This window comes from Ranitomeya variabilis, chromosome 1 (genome assembly GCF_051348905.1).
Source record: "Ranitomeya variabilis isolate aRanVar5 chromosome 1, aRanVar5.hap1, whole genome shotgun sequence".
Taxonomy (NCBI): Eukaryota; Metazoa; Chordata; class Amphibia; order Anura; family Dendrobatidae; genus Ranitomeya; species Ranitomeya variabilis.
In genome coordinates this window covers 513077687-513097911 of record NC_135232.1, presented here as the reverse complement: position 1 = coordinate 513097911, position 20225 = coordinate 513077687, and the positions used below count along the sequence as shown (strand labels likewise).

The 20225-nt window shown below is 42.3% G+C and overlaps 1 protein-coding gene across 2 annotated transcripts in view; it reads left to right on the top strand.

The window, feature by feature from the left end:
• Nucleotides 1-15826, top strand: part of NR2F6 (nuclear receptor subfamily 2 group F member 6) — an 80484-nt gene extending 64658 nt beyond the window's left edge. Inside the window, exons 3-4 of one of the 2 annotated variants that reach the window (XM_077253474.1) lie at nucleotides 13223-13750; nucleotides 13929-15826. In XM_077253474.1, coding sequence (XP_077109589.1) covers nucleotides 13223-13750; nucleotides 13929-14203 — 803 coding nt within the window. In that variant the 3' untranslated portion in view covers nucleotides 14204-15826. The remainder of the gene's footprint in view (nucleotides 1-13222; nucleotides 13751-13928) is intronic. The other variant, XM_077253479.1, reaches the window with a different exon arrangement.
• The last annotated feature ends 4399 nt before the right edge of the window (nucleotides 15827-20225 follow it).

Genomic DNA, 20225 nt, shown 5'->3' with positions numbered 1-20225 from the left:
CCTACAGATGTGTGAGGTATAATCACACACAGTTCTGCAGTGCGATCAGGAGATCAGAGAGCGGCCATTACACATCACTCTGGTAACCATTACACATCACTCTGGTAACTCCCCTTCATGGAAAACAAGCTCTGGAGGCAGAGTTATATTCCAGACAATCCTCCCCAGAGCCTGAAAGAGGTCATTTATGTAAAGTTAGAGGATTTATCCACAACAAGGCCTCTGATATGAGGCATGTAGGCATCGCTCTCCTCAGCAGTCTATAATCTGTATGCCCATATAATTAAACATTAACCCAGACTCAAAGTACTAAAGGCTGACTAATTAATTTGACACTTTCTATTCCCTCCTCAACCCAAGAGTGCAGGCCCCAACCACAGATCTCCGCGCTGACGATCTGGCCAATTACTTCAAAGAAAAAATTTACCCCATCCGACAGGAAATTATCTCCCAATCCCTTCATACCATGCACCGTCCTCCCTCCCCCACTGCATCTAATTCACTCTCTGACTTTGAGCCAGTTACAGAAGAAGAAGTAATCAGGCTCCTTGCATCTTCTCGCCCGACCACTTGCACCAGTGACCCCATTCCGTCACATCTCCTCTAGTCCCTTTCCCCGGCTGTCACCTCTCACCTAACAAAAATATTCAACCTTTCTCTCTCTTCCGGTATTTTTCCCTCCTCATTTAAGCATGCCATCCTACATCCATTACTTAAAACCATCCCTCAATCAAAACTGTGCCGCTAATTATAGACCTGTCTCCAATCTTCCCTTCATCTCTAAACTCCTCGAACGCCTGGTCCACTCCCGTCTTGGGCTACTTTCACACTAGCGTTGGTAAGGGGCCGTCGCCATGCGTCGGCCCGAGGTACCTACGCACGTTGTGAAATAAATGCACAATGGGGGCAGCGGATGCAGTTTTACAATGCATCCGCTGCCCCATTGTAATGTCTGGGGAGGAGGGGGCAGAGTTTCAGCCGCGCATGCGCGGTTGAAAATGGCGAACACGACGCACAAGAAAATCGTTACATGTAAAGTTTTTTTTGTGCCGACGGTCCGCCAAAACACGACGCATCCGTCGCACAACGGATGCGACGTGTGGCAATCTGTCGCAATGCGTCACTAATGCAAGTGTATAGAGAAAAAACGCATCCTGCGGGCAACTTTGCAGGATGCGTTTTTTTGCCAAAACGACGCATTGCGGCGTGCGTCACACGACGCAATGTGAAAGTAGCCTTATCCGCTATCTCTCAGATAACTCTCTTCTCGACCCTCTTCAATCTGGTTTCCGCTCTTTACACTCTACTTAAATTGCCCTCACTAAAGTCTCTAATGATCTACTAACGGCTAAATCTAATGGTCTCTACTCCATGATAATTCTCTTGGATCTCTCCGCAGCATTCAATAATGTGGATCGCTCCTCCTCACTATGCTACACTCCATCGGCCTCAAGGACACTGTTCTCCTCCTATCTCTCTGACCGTTCCTTCACTGTATCTTTTGCTGGTTCCTCCTCCTCTCACCTTCCCCTTACTGTTGGGGTTCCTCAAGGATCAGTCCTAGGCCCCCTCCTCTTCTTTGTATACTGCCCCTATTGAACAAACAATCAGTAGATTTGGGTTCCAGTACCATCTCTATGCTGAGGACACCCAATTATACACTTCTCCTGATCTCACGCCTGCCTTTTTAGAAAACACCAGTGATTGTCTTAGGCTACGTTCACATTAGCGGCGCCCGCCGCAGCGGCGGGCGCCGCAGCGGCGCCGCATGCATCATGCGCCCCTATATTTAACATGGGGGCGCATGGACATGCGGTGCACTTGCTTTTTGCGCCGCATGCGTCCCTGCGGCGCCCGCGTCGGGTCGCGGAGGACGCAGCAAGTTGCATTTTTGCTGCGTCCAAAATCAATGAAAAAAAGGACGCATGCGGCGCAAAAAGCTGCGTTGTGCATGTGTTCACATTTGCGCTGTGCGTTGCGGCGGCGACGCTGCGGCGCACACCGCAAATGTGAACGTAGCCTTACCGCTGTATCTAACATCATGTCCTCCCTTTATCTGAAACTGAACTGCTCGTGTTCTTTCCCTCTACTAACCTATGTTTGCCTGACATTGCCATCTCTGTGTGTGGTTCCACCATTACTCCCAATCAACATGCCCGCTGCCTTGGGGTCATACTTGATTCCGAGCTTTCCTTCACCCCCCACATCTGATCACTGGCTCGCTCTTATCTGCATCTCAAAAACATTTCTAGAATTCACCCTTTTCTTACTTTCGACTCTGCAAAAACTCTTACTGTTTCACTCATTCATTCTCGTCTGGACTATTGTAACTCTCTACTAATCGGCCTCCCTCTTATCAAACTCTCCCCGCTCCAATCTGTACTGAATGCTGCTGCCAGGATTATATTCCTCACCAACCGTTACACCGATGCCTCTACCTTGTGTCAGTCATTACAATGGTTACCCATCCACTCCAGAATCCAGTACAAAACTATTACCCTCATCCACATAGCACTCCATGGCTCAGCACCACCCTACATCTCCTCCTTGGTCTCAGTCTACCATCCTACCCATGCCCTCCGTTCTGCTAATGACTTGAGGTTAACATCTTCAATAATCAGAACCTCCCACTCCCGTCTCCAAGACTTTTCACGTGCTTCGCCAATTCTTTGGAATGCACTACGCAGGTTAATACGATTAATCCCCGATGCCCACAGTTTTAAGCGTGCCCTAAAAATGCATTTGTTCAGACTGGCCTACCGTCTCAACACATTAACCTAACTATCCCTGTGTGGCCCATTAAAAAAAAAACTTTAAACCATAATCAGGTTCCTCGCATCATGTTCTCATACACTTTATGCAGTTAATAGCCCTCTGTGTCTGTACTGTTACTTACTTAGGCTGTTAACTGGTTCATGCAGTGTTACATGAACACCCAATTCTTACACTATGGCTGGTCCGCACAACTAAAGCAATTGTTACCATCCACCTCTCGTGTCTCCCCTTTTTCATCATAGATTGTAAGCTTGCGAGCAGGGTCCTCACTCCTCTTCGTATCTATTTTGATCTATGATTATTGTTATGCTGTAATGTCTATTGTCTGTACAAGTCCCCTCTATAATTTGTAAAGTGCTGCGGAATATGTTGGAGCTATATAAATAAAATTATTATTATATTATTATTAAGAAATACAGTTAGGTCCATATATATTTGGACAGAGACAACATTTTTCTAGTTTTGGTTATAGACAATACCACAATGAATTTTAAACAAAACAATTCAGATGCAGTTGAAGTTCAGACTTTCAGCTTTCATTTGAGGGTATCCACATTAAAATCGGATGAAGGGTTTAAGAGTTTCAGCTCCTTAACATGTGCCACCCTGTTTTTAAAAGGACCAAAAGTAATTGGCCAGATTCAATAATTTTAAATAAAATGTTCATTTTTAGTACTTGGTTGAAAACCCTTTGCTGGCAATGACTGCCTGAAGTCTTGAACTCATGGACATCACCAGACGCTGTGTTTCCTCCTTTTTGATGCTCTGTCAGGCCTTCACTGCGGTGGTTTTCAGTTGCTGTTTGTTTGTGGGCCTTTCTGTCTGAAGTTTAGTCTTTAACAAGTGAAATGCATGCTCAATTTGGTTGAGATCAGGTGACTGACTTGGCCATTCAAGAATATTCCACTTCTTTGATTTAATTAACTCCTGGGTTGCTTTGGCTTCATGTTTTGGGTCATTGTCTATCTGTAGGATGAAACGACGACCAATCAGTTTGGCTGCATTTGGCTGGATCTGAGCACACAGTGTGGCTCTGAATACCTTAGAATTCATTCGGCTGCTTCTGTCCTGAGTCACATCATCAATAAACACTAGTGACCCAGTGCCACTGGCAGCCATGCATGCCCAAGCCATCACACTGCCTCCGCCGTGTTTTACAGATGATGTGGTATGCTTTGGATCATGAGCTGTACCACGCCTTCGCCATACATTTCTCTTTCCATCATTCTGGTAGAGGTTGATCTTGGTTTCATCTGTCCAAAGAATGTTCTTCCAGAACTGTGCTGGCTTTTTTAGATGTTTTATAGCAAAGTCCAGTCTAGCCTTTTTATTCTTGATTCTTATGAGTGGCTTGCACCGTGCAGTGAACCCTCTGTATTTACTTTCATGCAGTCTTCTCTTTATGGTAGATTTGGATATTGATACGCCTACCTCCTGGAGAGTGTTGTTCACTTGGTTGGCTGTTGTGAAGGGGTTTCTCTTCACCATGGAGATTATTCTTCTATCCTCCACCACTGTTGTCTTCCGTGGATGCCCAGGTCTTTTTGCATTGATGAGTTCACCAGTGCTTTCTTTCTTTCTCAGGATGTACCAAACTGTAGATTTTGCCACTCCTAATATTGTAGCAATTTCTCGGCTTGTTTTTTTCTGTTTTCGCAGCTTAAGGATGGCTTGTTTCACTTGCATGGAGAGCTCCTTTGACCGCATGTTTACTTCACAGCAAAACCTTCCAAATGCAAGCACCACATCTCAAATCAACTCCAGGCCTTTTATCTGCTTAATTGAGAATGACATAACGAAGGGATTGCCCACACCTGTTCATGAAATAGCCTTGGAGTCAATTGTCCAATTACTTTTGGTCCCTTTAAAAACAGGGTTGCACATGTTAAGGAGCTGAAACTCCTAAACCCTTCATCCAATTTTATTGTGGATACCCTCAAATGAAAGCTGAAAGTCTGAACTTCAACTGCATCTGAATTGTTTTGTTTAAAATTCATTGTGGTAATGTCTATAACCAAAATTAGAACAATGTTGTCTCTGTCCAAATATATATGGACCTAACTGTACATATTGTTTAAAAGGTCATTTTTATTGAAACAGAATACTAAAAAATTTTTTTTAAAAAACAATGCCATATAAAGGACCCTGAAATTGCTATTAAAAGGACAATATGCTGTATCCAAAAATAGAGAATATATAATTGAAGATGGGACTACGATAATCAAAGTACTATGACTCCACCCCCCATCCGCAGAAAGCCCAATATTGCTATGACCCAAAGGATATTATGTATCAGAAATAGATCGCTAATAGAACAAAAGAAAAATAAAGAAAAAGTACAGTGTAGACTGACACTTAATGAAAAAATAATGATGGAAAATGATGATAATAAAGATGAAGGACTCGCCAGTTCCCAAAGGTTAGTGAATAAATCCTGTTACCAAAAGATAGCAATATAACACATGGTTACAATAAAAAGTAATTACATGTGCTAAGAATAAATATGAAACCTTAAATTAGATTATGTATCAGTAAGGGCAAAGTGTCAGAATACACCATATAATTGGATGACCTCCCATAGCCATACTGGTGTAAAGAACCCCTCTAAATAATCAAGAAATAGTGTTTAATTAAGTTTAGTAGGACGTGCCATGTAGTATTATTTGTGAACTTATTATTTGTGGAGTTATTAACTTGCCCATAATAGTAGTTTAGAGAGGTCAAATGTGACAAATTCCCTTTAACCCCTTCCCATAAACCGCCGTATTATGGTGCCAACATCGTTCAGGCTCTATGTGAGGGCAGCAACTCCCACGATCAGTGCTAGAACCGAACGCGGACGATTAACCCCTCTGATGTCAGTGTCAATGGTGACAGTAACATCGAGGAGCATCACAGAGGGAGTGAACTCCCTGTGTGCTTCTATCAGCACAACGCAATGCGATTGCAGTGTCGATGGTCTCCATGGTGACCCCAGCTGTAAGATGGCCACAGGGTCCTGCAAGGAAGCTGGCTTGTGAGCGCCTGTTAAGAGCAGGAGCTGACACGCCTCCTCCCTTGCCTGTCAGACACTGCTCGGATGCCCTGCAGTAGTGCAATGGTAAATAAAAAATAAAAATCCCCAAATAAAGAACAAAGAAATATTATTCCAATAAATATATTTACTTATGTAAAAAAAAAAAAAAAAGTACACATATTTAGTAGCGCCGCATCCGGAACTCGACCCATAAAACTGTCCCACTAGTTAACCCCTTTGGTGAACATCGTAAACAAAAATAATGAATGAGGCAAAAAACTATGCTTTCTCATCATACCTCCGAACAAAAAAGTACAATAAAACACGATTAAAAAGATGAATGTAAATAAAAATAGTACTACTGAAAACTTCAACTTGTCCTGCAAAAAACAAGCCACCCACCATACATCTCCTTCAGTAGAAAAATAAGATATAGCTCTCAGAATAAAGCAATCCAAAAATATTTTTTTCTATAAAATATTTTTTGTGTAAAAGCGCCAAAACATAAAATTTATATAAATGGGGTATCGCTGTAATTGTACTGACCCAAATAAAGCTGCCTTATCAATTTTCCCATACGCGGAACGGTATAAAAGAAAAAAAAAAAAAAAGCAATTCCTGAATTTCTGTTTTTTGTTCATTCTACCTCCCAAAAATCGGCATAGAAAGCGATCAAAAAATGTTATGTGCCCGAAAATGGTACCAATAAAAACGTAAACTCATCCCTCAAAAGCAAGCCCTCACTTTGCTGTTGGACAAAATATGGAAAAATTATAGCCATCTAAATACAAGTGCTCTCACAAAATTAGAATATCATCAAAAGGTTAATTCATTTCAGTTCTTCAATACACAAAGTGAATCTCATATATTATATGGTCATTACACGCAGTGATTTATTTCTGTTAATGTTGATCATTATGGCTTACAGCTAATGAAAACCCAAAAGCCATTATCTCCGTAAATTAGAATACTTTATAACACCAGCTTGAAAAAATTATTTTATCATCCGAAATGTTGGCCTACTGAAATGTATGTTCAATAAATGCACTCAATACTTGGTCAGGGCTCCTTTTGTATTAATTACTGCATCAATGCTGCGTGGCATGGAGGCGATCAGTCTGTGGCACTGCTGAGGTGTTATGGAAGCCCAGGTTGCTTTGATAGCAGCCTTCAGCTCGTCTGCATTGTTGGGTCTGGTTTCTCTCATCTTCCTCTTGACAATACACCGTAGATTCTCTATGGTCTTTAAGGTCCGATGAGTTTGCTGGCCAATCAGGCACAGTGATACTGTTGTTTTTAAACCAGGTATCGGTACTTTTGATAGTGTGGACAGGTGCCAAGTCCTGCTGGAGAATGAAATTTCCATCTCCAAAAAGCTTGTCGGCAGAGGGAAGCATGAAGTGCTCTAATATTTCCTGGTAGACGGCTGAGCTGACTTTGGTCATGACTAGTGATGAGCGAATATACTCGTTTCTCGAGCACGCTCGGGGGTCCTCCGAGTATTTTTTTTAGTGCTCGGAAATTTAGTTTTTCTTGCTGCAGCTGAATGATTTACATCTGTTAGCCAGCATAAGTACATGTGGGTGTTGCCTGGTTGCTAGGGAATCCCCACATGTAATCAAGCTGGCTAACAGATGTAAATCATTCAGCTGCTGCAAGAAAAACTAAATCTCCGCGCACTAAACAATACTTGGAGGACACCCGAGCGTGCTCGAGAAACAAGTATATTCTCTCATCACTAGTCTTGATAAAACACAGTGGACCTACACCAGCAGATGACATGGCTCCCCAAACCATCATTGATTGGAGAAAACTTTTAGGCCATGTTCACACTTTGCGGGTTTTACCGCAGATCCGCGGCGATTTTGATGCTGCGGGTCCGCAGCAGTTTCCATAGCGTTTACATTTACATGTAAACCCTATGGAAACCGCAATCCGCTGTGCACATGCTGCGGGAAAAACCGCGCAGAAACGCAGCGGTTTAAAACCCACAGCATGTCACTTCTTTGTGCAGAATCGCTGCAATTCTGCACCCATAGGAATGCATTGATCCGATAACTTCCCGCATGGGGCTGTGCCCACGATGCGGGAAGTAAGCGGATAATGTGCAGATGGTACCCGGGGTGGAGGAGAGGAGACTCTCCTCAAGGCCCTGGGAACCATATTAGTGTAAAAAAAAAAAGAATACAAATAAAAAATGATATACTCACCTCTCAGCGCTGCACGCGGCTGTCCGGTCTCAGGGTTGCTGTGCGAGCAGGACCTGCGGTGACGCCGCGGTCACATGACCGTGATGACGCCGCGGTCACATGACCGTGATGACGCCGCGGTCACATGACCGTGATGACGCCGCGGTCACATGACCGTGACGTCACGAAGGTCCTTCTTGCACAGCATCTTTGGAACCGGACCGCCGGGTGCAGCGCCGAGGAGATCGGGACGTCAGAGGGTGAGTATATAACCATTTTTTATTATTTTTAACATTACTATTGATGCTGCATATTGCTGCATATGCAGCATCAATAGTATAGGAGTAAACCCGCAGCGGAAACCGCGATAAATCTGCAGGAATAACCGCAGCGGTTTTGCCCTGCAGATATCTGCTGCGGGAGAACCCGCAGAGGACCCCGCAAAGTGTGCACATAGCCTTAACCCTTAGCTTCATAAAGAAATTAAAAAATTGTGCTGCTGTAAAATAAATGTGGGAAAAGTTATTTGTAATATGACTCTCTGATTTAAGGGCATAAAAATTAAAAGTTTGAAAATGGCAAACTTTTTCTAATTTTTGCCAAATTTCTGTTTTTGGCCAAATTTCTGTTTTTTTTTTTTCACAATTAAACGCAAGTGACGTCAAAGACATTTTACCACTGTCATGAAGTACACTGTCAGGAGAAAACAGTCTCCGAATCACTAAGATCCGTTGAAGCGTTCCAGCGTTATAACCTCATAAAGTGGCAATGGTCAGAATTGTATAATTTGGCCCGGTCAATAAGGTGAAAGCAGGCTTTGGGGTGAAGGGGTTAAGCAATTTTCTGTGTTAAAAAGAAAAATAATAAAGCAATAATATAAATATTAATAGTAATAAAAAATTTGCAAATGTCCCTTCTTAACTTCCTGTGTGGCACAAGATTTTACACTAAATCTTTTCATATATATTTAATTTACATGTATATTTTACTCTACGGCTGTAACAGATGCCTCCTATGGATGCCATCCATCACTCATACCCATATGCTTCAATGTTCACTATATATTAAAAAGGAAAAATAGTTATTGCCTCTGCTGTTTCCCAGGGATCAAAGGTCCCTGGGAATGTCTTAAACGCCCCTCTCTTTCACAGCTGCTCCTGCTCTTGAGAATATAGCACCTCCAGATATTGCTTTGTTGCCCACTCCTCTGATTTGGTGTATATGATGCCACATGCTCATGCATTCAGAAATGTGGTATCCTGATTAGACAATCCCTTCTATTGTAAATAACTCAAATTCAAAACCATGGTGCCCGTACAAGTAGGATAGAGCAAGGTATATTGTGGTGGTTGTGAAAGGGTTAAAGAGGATGACTGTGCTGATGGCCTTGTAGGAGAAGGGCTAGTGACCTCTACTTTGCCCCTAGTATTGGCTCTTTTCCCTAGATTATTAGAGTAGGAGAGGGGGGAAGAGGTAAGGAAACCCAATGAACTGCTCTCTGTTCTGCACCTGTCTATGTTCTTTCTCATTGTCTCCCAACAAAATCTTTTTTTCCAAATGCACTATTACTATTCCGCTTGCATAATAAATTAAAAAGACATTGATGCAGTATTATACTGTTCCTGCATATAATTTGCTTGTGCCAAAGTACTGCTCATAGATTTCATCGGGCTCAGAGAGCCATTATAGTTGTTTGTTACCATAATCCTCTTACGTCCATCAAATTCCTTCTGCCAGTCTTATTCACGGGTAATAATCCGCTCACAATGCAAAGGTTTTTTTCCTGTGGCCCACTAATAAGGGCCTGTGTTTGGTGTCATTGATGTGTGGCATAACATTAATGGAAACATGGGCTTGTTCATTTAGATCAGGATCAGGTAGGAACGGACAGATTCAAACCAGGGTTTCTTTCCGCTTACCAGAACAATTAAACAATGGATGTTTTACCCCTTTTAAATAATGCTATTAACTCAAGAGAAAAACATTTTCATTCAAGTAGTCTTTCATGAGACGGCTGTCACACCTCCGTGGCAGGCTTTACTTCATTATTTATCTTAGAAATAAAGGCCTGCTTTGATGCCACTTTAAGGGGGATATTACAGATGCAGCAAATAGTTTACTGTACTGAGAAAAGTGGTGGGATTTTATTTTACCTTTGTGCTACTGTATAGCATGTCCATTTTATTCAGTGAATCGTTTTATTTGCAGAGTACAAAGATTTTGAAAACAGAAATATACATACATATGTTAAAAGCATGCATAAACTTACATTATACAAGCTTAATTTGCTGAAATTGGAAGCCATATATTAGGAAGAGATATTATCTGATATTTATTTATTTACAGCGGGTGAAATAAGTAATGAACACTTCCCTAGTTTTCCAAGTAAATCTATTATCTTCAGATGTCAATAACAACCCACCCAATCCACACAGGCGAATAAATAAAACCATAGATGTCCATAAATTTAAGTTGTGAGCCTTCGCGGGCAGGGTCCTCTCTCCTACTGTACCAGTTATGACTTGTATTGTTCAAGATTATTGTACTTGTTTTTATTATGTATACCCCTCCTCACTTGTAAAGCGCCATGGAATAAATGGCGCTATAACAATAAATAATAATAATAATAATAATAATAAGTTGTGTGATAATGAGAAATGACACGCAAAAAGTGTTGAACACTCTTAGGTTATGTTCACACGTTGCGTTTTTGATTCATTTTTTTTCCCTCAGTCAAAATCTGCTTTCTTGACAGTAAGAAACTTCCTGCGAATAGCAGGTTTTACTTAGATTTTTAGAATTTTTTGGTGCATTTTTTCCTGCATTTTTGTCATGGTTCGTTTGTCTCTTATGCATGCTGATAAAGTTTAGCGCATAGAAAAATCTGATTCTATTTCATCAGGTTTTGGCACCAAAAATGCAGCAAAACCTGATACTTGAGTTTTTTCAGCATTTTTTGCACCAACCATCAATTTGTGAAAAATGCTGAAAGAAGTGACATGCTGCATTCTGCAACAACCAAGGTTTTGCACAAAATACTGAGGACAAAAAAAACCAAGTTGTGTGCATGAGGTTTCTGAAATATCATAGACTTTGCTGGTGGTACTGTAAAACACAGGTGAAAAGTTGCTTTAAAAAAACACTGAAAAAATGCAACGTGTGAACATAACCTTAATGAAATTTATTTAAAAGTTCGTACAATAGCCTGTTGGTGATGACCGCTTTATGACTCCTCCTTTATGGAGACACTAATTACATGCATTGCTCAGGTACAATTTTGGCCCATTCTACCACACAAACACTCTTCAAATCCTGAATGTTCTGTGGGCACCTTCTATAAACTCTAAGCCTTAGTTTCTTCCATAAATTTTCTGTTGGATTCAGGTCAGGTGTTTGACTGGGCCATTCTAGCAGTTTTATTTTCTTTCCCTGAAACCAACTTGAGTTTCCTTGGTTTTGTGTTTGGGATCATTGTCTTACTGAATATACACCCTCATTTAATCTTCTTCATCCAGGTAAATGACAGCATATGTTGATCAAGAATCTCTTGGTACATTTGTCCATTCATCCTTCCTTCAATTATATGAAGTTTGCAAGGGCCGTATGCTGAAAAAACAGCCCCATTCCATTATGTACTCTCCTCCATACTTCACTTTTGGTTTAGTGTTTTTGACTTCCAAACATGATGTGTTTTATGGCATCCAAAGAGTTCAATGTTGGTCTCATCTGACCAGACTGTTTTATCCCAGAATTTCACAGGCTTGTCTACATCTTGTTGGGCATGCTTTTTGTTCAACAGTGGAGTCTTGTGTGGTGAGCATGGATATATGCCCTTCAAGTTCAGTGCATTACGTAGTTTTCTTTGAAACAATTGTACCTGCTGATTCTAGCTCTTTCTGTAGTTCTCCACAGGTGGTCCTTGGCTCTCGGACAACTCTTCTGATGGTTCTTTTGACTCCTCTGCCTGAAATCTTGAGGGGAGCTCATGGTCCTGGCCAGTTTATGGTGATTTTTTTCTTTCCACTTCTGGATTATGGCTCCAACAGGGCTCACTGGAACCTTCAGTAGTTTGGAAATTCTTCTGTAACTAATGCCATCAGTATGTTTTGCAATAATAAGATTGTGAAGGTCTTGGCCAGCTCACTAGTTTTACCCATCATGAGATTTTTTTTGTGTGGCATTTTGGTAATGACACCTTTTTTATAGACCATCAGTTGAACCAGCTGATGTTATTTTTTACTAAGTGCCAGGATTGCTTCCTAATTACTAAAGGTACCGTCACACTAAGCGACGCTGCAGCGATAGCGATAGCAATGCCGATCGCTGCAGCGTCGCTGTGTGGTCGCTGGAGAGCTGTCACACAGACCGCTCTCCAGCGACCAGCGATGCCGAGGTCCCCGGGTAACCAGGGTAAACATCGGGTTGCTAAGCGCAGGGCCGCGCTTAGTAACCCGATGTTTACCCTGGTTACCAGCGTAAAAGTTAAAAAAACAAACAGTACATGCTCACCTGCGCGTCCCCCAGCCTCTGCATCCTGACGCTGACTGAGCTCCGGCCCTAACAGCAGAGCGGTGACGTCACCGCTGTTGCTTTCACTTTCAGTTTAGGGCCGGCGCTTTAGTGTCAGGAAGCAGAGGCTGGGGGACGCGCAGGTGAGTATGTACTGTTTGTTTTTTTAACTTTTACGCTGGTAACCAGGGTAAACATCGGGTTACTAAGCGCGGCCCTGCGCTTAGTAACCCGATGTTTACCCTGGTTACCAGTGTAAAATATCGCTGGTATCGTCGCTTTTGCTGTCAAACACGGCGATACACGGCGACCTAGCGACCAAATAATGTGCAGACCTTCTAGCAGCGACCAGCAATTTCACAGCGGGATCCAGATCGCTGCTGCGTGTCAAATACAGCGATATCGCCATCCAGGTCGCTGCAACGTCACGGATTGCTGGCGATATCGCCTAGTGTGACGGTACCTTAATAGATTTTACCTGGTGTCATGACTCTAATCAGAGGAGGTTTGCCGTAAATAATCTGGTGCAAGGTTGATTACAAAACTCTAGTACTGTGGCCATGGCCACTTTGGTCTGCAACTCTTTTTGTTCAACTCTCATATCTATTATCAAAGTAGAGCCTGACCCACACAGAAATTGACTTCATAATGAAACTGCATTACTAAGTAAGATAAATTAACTAATTTCATTGAATTTCTCAAATATATATCTTTATTTATTTTTTGTTTCTAGCTGTTCAGCGGGGTCGGATCCCTCCTGCTCACTCCAGTGCGAGCCCCACTACAGCACCTGGTGCTGCCGAATATTTTAATGGACAGCCAGTTTCTGAACTCATCTCTCAGCTTCTTCGAGCAGAGCCTTACCCAGCATCACGTTATGGTTCACAGTATGCTCAGCAGGGCAGTGTTATGGGCATTGACAACATCTGTGAGTTGGCTGCCAGGCTTCTTTTTAGCACAGTGGAGTGGTCCCGGAATATCCCCTACTTTCCAGAGCTTGCCATGGCAGACCAAGTTTCCCTGCTGCGATTGAGTTGGAGTGAACTTTTTGTACTAAATGCAGCGCAGTCAGCCCTTCCACTACACATGGCACCTCTGTTGGCTGCTGCTGGATTTCATGCTTCCCCTATGTCTGCTGACAGGGTGGTCTCCTTTATGGACCAGATTCGTGTTTTTCAGGACCAGGTAGAAAAGCTAAATCGTCTCCAAGTGGACTCTGCGGAGTATGCTTGTCTAAAAGCCATTGCACTCTTCACTTCTGGTAAGCCAGTTCTTATTAGAATTCACATGTCTAAAATAAGTACATATGTTATGCATTGCTTTACCACGCCTTCTTATTTCTGCTAACTTAAAAAAAATTTTTGTTGATCTTTTGTTAATCTTTTTTGCCTTTTGCTCAAATTTGCCTTAACTTTTTTTTTTTTTTCCATTTTCTTCAGATGCTTGTGGTCTTACTGATACAGCTCATGTGGAGAGCTTACAAGAAAAAGCCCAGGTGGCCCTCACAGAATATGTCCGTGCACAGTACCCATCTCAACCTCAACGTTTTGGAAGGCTGCTTCTTCGCTTGCCTGCCCTCAGAGCTGTGCCTGCATCCCTCATTTCCCAGCTGTTTTTCATGAGGCTGGTTGGCAAAACTCCCATTGAGACACTTATTCGAGACATGCTTCTTTCTGGAAGTAGTTTCAATTGGCCCTACACACCTGGGCAGTAGCAGCAGCTGGCCAATGGAGGGTTAAGTTGAATCCTTTACACTACATTGGGCCAGCTTACACCTTGCTCTGTAAGCCTTTTCTGCAGATTACCAAGGCACTTCCACAAATAATGGAGTAATGGTTTTACACTTTCCCCCAGGGATATCTCTTATGTCTAGGCTGGTTGTTTTCTATAAAAACACTAAATATGCCTCTAGAAATTGTACATGGCACTCTAGTACATACGCACAGCTAACCTTTGAGTTTTGCTTGATGTTATGTATAGCTCAATCTACATCCTCTCTACCTCCTGAATGTCTACATTTATTGTCCAAGAAGAAGTTGACAACAAGTATCCAAAAAAAACTGCCAGTTTTAAGCGTTTGTCAAAGGCCGCTTATTGGAATGCAACAGAGAATACTAAGGACCCTGTCATTTTAAGGGCAGGATTCTCTAATGCTGACAAAATGTTGAAGATATGTATAATTTTCCCTTGAGTGTATACATTGTTGCAGCAACAATGAAATATTTTTATATTCTTTCATAATATTCTTTACTTTCTTATCATGTCATAGTATGTCACTAACCAATCAGCAGTGTAAACAAAAACTGCGGGTAAATTGATACTTTTACAATGAGTGAATTACACCTTTATAATAGTACATTGTATGTTGTATAACATTGATTTTTGTTTTCTTTTCATTTTCTGAAAACTAAGAAAAACCCCTCTTGTTTTCCTAATCCATCTGTTCTTTATACGATTTGTTTTCGGGTTCTGGATTGACTAAGAGCATAGTCTAGCAGGAAGTACCATTTCTGTAATAGGTTTTAAATGTTATTTTGTGTTTAGAAGAAATTGAGAACGGTTGGGTAAAGTTTGATGTGTACAGTTTTTTGGTTCTGTTAATATCTGATACATCCATTTGTTAATTGCCACATTAATCAATGGGGTTTCCCTTCTTATGAAGCTGTATGATAACCATAATTGATCATGGAGGTCCTTCCTCAGGACCACGGACCACTCTCTAATCCCTTCAAAAAAGGGCAACAATGCTTAAAAACATTGGGTTTTCTGCAGGTTTCATTTAGATGGATAAGATAGTTGCAGAAATTTCTGCAAAAAAATCTGCTGCATGCGAATTCTTTCTTACATTGGAATACTGCAGTTTGGTAAACCAGAGATAAGGGGAGTATCATTTTGGTATTGTGTTCATGTACTTTTATTCTTGACTGTATAACCTATCCTAGAGATTCACTAGAGGTGCCAAGGAAGTTGGCACAGCCCTGGTCTGGCTGCCCACGGAGTGTGAAAGTAGACAACGGACTTGGGTAGTGCAAATATTTTTGTTAATCTGTAATAACCCATTTCTCTCTTGTGCTCCCTGAGCTGTCCTGTTTTAAGTGCGCTAAACACTTAAAGGGAACCTGTCACCCACAAAATCCAAGGTGAGCTAAGCCCACCAGCATCAGGGGCTTATCTGCAGCATTCTGTAATGCTGTAGATAAGCCCCCGATGTATCCGGTGGGCGTCGTGGTCCGGTCCGGCGCCTCCTATCTTCATCAGATGACCTCTTCTGGTCTTCACGCTGCGGCTCCGGCGCAGGCGTACTTTGTCTGCCCTGTTGAGAGCAGAGCAAAGTACTGCAGTGCGCAGGCGCTGGGAAAGGTCAGAAAGGCCCGGCGCCTGCGCACTGCAGCACTTTGCTCTGCCCTAAACAGGGCAGACAAAGTACGCCTGCGCCGGAGCCGCAGCGTGAAGACCAGAAGAGGACATCATCTGATGAAGATAGGAGGCCCCGGACCGGACCGCGACACCCATCGGACCGGACCACAAGCGGGACCGCCCCTGGGTGAGTATAATCTAACCTCTTTTTCTGATCTTTCAGGATACATCGGGGGCTTATCTACAGCATTACAGAATGCTGTAGATAAGCCCCTGATGACGGTGGGGTTACCTCACCCTCGATTTTGGGGGTGACAGGTTCCCTTTCTAGACCGCTTCAAAACCATATTGAGGCAGATTTACTAAGATAAATGCACCAGTTTGGTAACGTTCACATTTGCGTTGTTGGTCGCAGCGTCGTCGACGGATACCGACGCATGCGTCATGCGCCCCTATCTTTAACATGGGGGGCGCATGGACATGCGCCGGCATGCGTTGTCAAGCGTTTTGTGACGCATGCGTCATTTGGGCGCAACAGTCAGGCCGCAGCCGACGCTACATGATGCAGTTTTTTGAGCGTCAAATTTCATGTAAACGTCGGACGCATTGCGTCACAAAACGATGCATTGTGCATGCGTTTTGCGTTGCGTCGCCGACGCTGCACCCAACAACGCAAATGTGAAGGTAGCCTTAGAGGCATAACTGGTTTAGATGTTAGGGCGACATGGTGGCTCAGTGGGTGTCACTGTTGCTTTATAGCAGTCGGCTCCTGGGTTTAAATGCCACCAAGGAGTTTGTATGTTCTCCCAGTGTTTGCGTGGGTTTCCTCTCACACATATGTCAGACATACTGAATTTAGATTGTGAGCCCCAATGGGGACAGTGATGATCAGATCTGTAAAGTGCTGTGGAAATGAATGGCCCTATGTAAGTGAGCATAATAAAATATGTGGTGAACAGGTGTGGCTTAGCATTAAGGATTGACATAGTGTCTGGCAGAAATATCCCATAATATTGATGTAAACTACACTAACCATTTGGTTATTTAAAGATACACAAAAGCTTTGAAATGTATAGTCCTACATGAGCCACCATGATAATTAAATGCATTTTCAGACTAAGTTTACACTATATGTTAGATTGGAATAGAAATCCTTACATATGCAGGCTAGCTGTGTACAACGTGAAAGCACAAGTCTGAAATACAAGAAATTGTGCCCGGTTCATTATCACGTTTCTGCCATTTTATTTGTGCATATTAGTGACTTTTTAATTTGCAAAAAATTAATCCAACGATTTCTTTTGTTTATTTTTCTGGTTTTACGTCAAGGCGGCTTTGCCAGATGTTTTAGACCAACACCTTGCTAAATTTGGCACAACTGTACTCCAACTCCCTCTGAAAAAATGTTATGTACCCTGGTTATGTCACTTTTTTTGTTAAATTTTGAGTAAGATGATGCACTTAGTGCTGACAGGATGCAAAAACTCTAAAAGACAGGAAAAAAAGAAATTTTTGGCATTGTGTAAAATTTATGAATTGCCTGCACCATTTTGAAGAATTTGTTGCAAAAACTGCAAATCTAAAAACAAAAGCAACTTAAAAAAAAACTGCAAATGATAGATCGAGCCCATTGAGTACCTAGTCCATTACCGCACACTGATAATGTGGCAGAAGTCAAGTAAGTTTTGCTTCTACTAATGTGGCTCAATATTAACGCGCATTTAAAGTGCGCTACAATTGTTTTCTTGATGATTACTTAAAGGACCGAAAGGGTAGTATGTATTTTATCGGAAACCTCACATTGTAAAAATGTGGTCTCATCACTTCCATGGTTACAGATGCTAAAAAAATTTAATAAGAAAAACATACTGCTACAAAAACCATAAATATATGGTAAATTGACCCTAAAGAATAACTGGGCGCTTTTTTTCTTTTAATATTTTTCTGCCATACACTCGTAATGGTACTTTTCATCCTCTCTCCAAAATGACCACTATTCCTTGTTTTGATTGCTTTGAAACAGTTTCTTTTTTTTTTTTATTCATGTACAACTATTTGCCTTGTACACTTTGAAAACTGTTCCATCTTGGGTATTATTCTTCTACTGAACAATTGAGTTGTCATCAGAGATCCAGATTACAAATCAATAAATGTTTTGTTCACTGCAGTTTTGATGATAAGCAAAAAGGTTATTGTGCTTGTGCAATGACTATGTTCAATGTGTGTTCCTATTCTTAGATATGTGTATGAACATTCTGCTAATGCCAAAAATGGGTGGAAATAAATTTTGCCAAAGAAGGAATGTCAGATTGAAAAGAATTAATAATAAAAAAGTACACAAAGTGTGAAAAGTATTTTTCTGCCGCCTTTGTACCTTAATCACACAGCTTTTCTTAAGGCATGATGTAGCAGAGAGACTGTTCCTTTGAGAATTTATTTAGACCAGATTTTCCATGATGGGTTTTCAGTTCTTTCAGTGCTTTGCAGAGAGTGGGGGTATAACCCCACTGGTTAGAGGCGCTTTGACACCTGAGCAATCATACTACTAGTTACTGCACTTTTGTTTACTTCTACATTCTGATCAGCTCCTGCAATCCGATGTTTGAGAAAGGTCATATAATCTGACCGAAGACTGCACTCTGCATACATGGTAAGAAGAAACAACTATACCTTGCAATTTGAAACAAAGTACTGACTCAACCTGCCAAACGCTCCTGTGTTCTCTATGGTAGCACCGCTGCCGGACTACTCTGGCTGCAGCTCATCTCTCTGAAACCAAAAGGATGCTTATTTTTTCCTGACAATCTTCTGTTGGGACCTCAATGCACTGCTGGACCATCTCTCTGGTGGTTTGTACCAGATAGTCATTCCACTCTTGCTTAGGAATCGGCTATTCATGATTGAACCAATTATCTGGTGGGCTTGTATTGAGACAGGTCCAGACTCCCTATAGATAAAATGTCATCAAAGATCACAGCTCAACTCTTAAGTAGGTGAGCTCCTGACTGGACAGTTGTGTACCGCATAAAAACTTAAATATGAAATAATGCAGATTTCACATACACTAGATGTCAGAAGGGGACCGTATACTCTAACGTTTAGTGCAAAAAAGACAATGTATAAACTGCACTGTTAGGTCAGGATAGAAATGGCTTGTTTTGTTTTATGGGGTTGTCCGTAGAGATGAGCAAATTTTAGTGGGTCCCTGCTTATTCAGCAAGCTATAGCACTTACCGAATAAGCTGCAGAGGGAATCCAGCTTCCTGGATCGCTCCTTCTGATCAGCTGTTCGGCTCCATAGCTGCATGTGTCGTGGCTGTGACAGTCACGACACATGCATGGAGAGCTCAACAAATAGGCCCTTCATGCAAGTGTTGTGACTCACACAGCTGCGACACATGCAGCTGATCAGCCGAAGCGATCCAGGAAGCCGGATTCCCTCTGCAGCTTATTCGGTAAGCGCTATAGCTTGCTGAATAAGCAGGGACCCGATCAAATTCACTCATCTCTAGTTGTCCGGTCCAAAATGATGTTTGTAGTCCCTGTGGGTGACTGAAGACTAAGGGTATGTGCAAACGTTGCGGATTGGCCACTGTGGATTCGCAGCAGTTTTCCATGAGTTTACAGTACCATGTAATCCTATGGAAAACAAAATCCGCAGTGCACATGCTTCAGAAAAAAACACGCGGAAACGCTGCATTGTTTATTCTGCAGCATGTCAACTCTTTGTGCGGATTCTGCAGCGGTTTACACCTGCTCCATAATAGGAATCTGCAGGTGTAAAACTGCAGGTGGAATCTGCACAAAAACCGCGGTAATTCCACAGTAAATCCATAGTGAGGATTTCATGCGGAATTACCAAAATCAGTGCGGAAAAATCCGCACAAGATTCCGCAACGTGTGCACATACCCTAATGATTCCCCTCAGCGCACACGCACTGTGTACTGCGGGGATTCGCCGTTTTCTGAGCATGAACTGGAGGGTATGTAGGTATGTACGAGTAGGGCCACGTTCAGCATTTGATCAGTATTTTGCACCAGCCAAAACCAGGAGTGGAGCAATCAGAGGAAAAGATGAGGCCGGGATCACACATGCGAGAAATACAGCCGAGTCTCACATGTTAACACCCGGCATTGCCTCTGTCCCTCAGGAGCGGAGCCTGCAGCTGCATGTATTGCGATGCCAGGTATTAACATGCGAGACTAAGGCTACATTCACACGGTGCGGTTTTTGGTGTGGATCCGCAGCGGAATTGCAGCTGCGGATCCGCATCCTTTTTCCATGCAGGTTACAGTACAATGTAACCCAATGGAAAACAAAACCCGCTGTGCCGATTATCCTTTTTTCCCCAGGAAAATCCGCGCGGATTTGCCTGCGG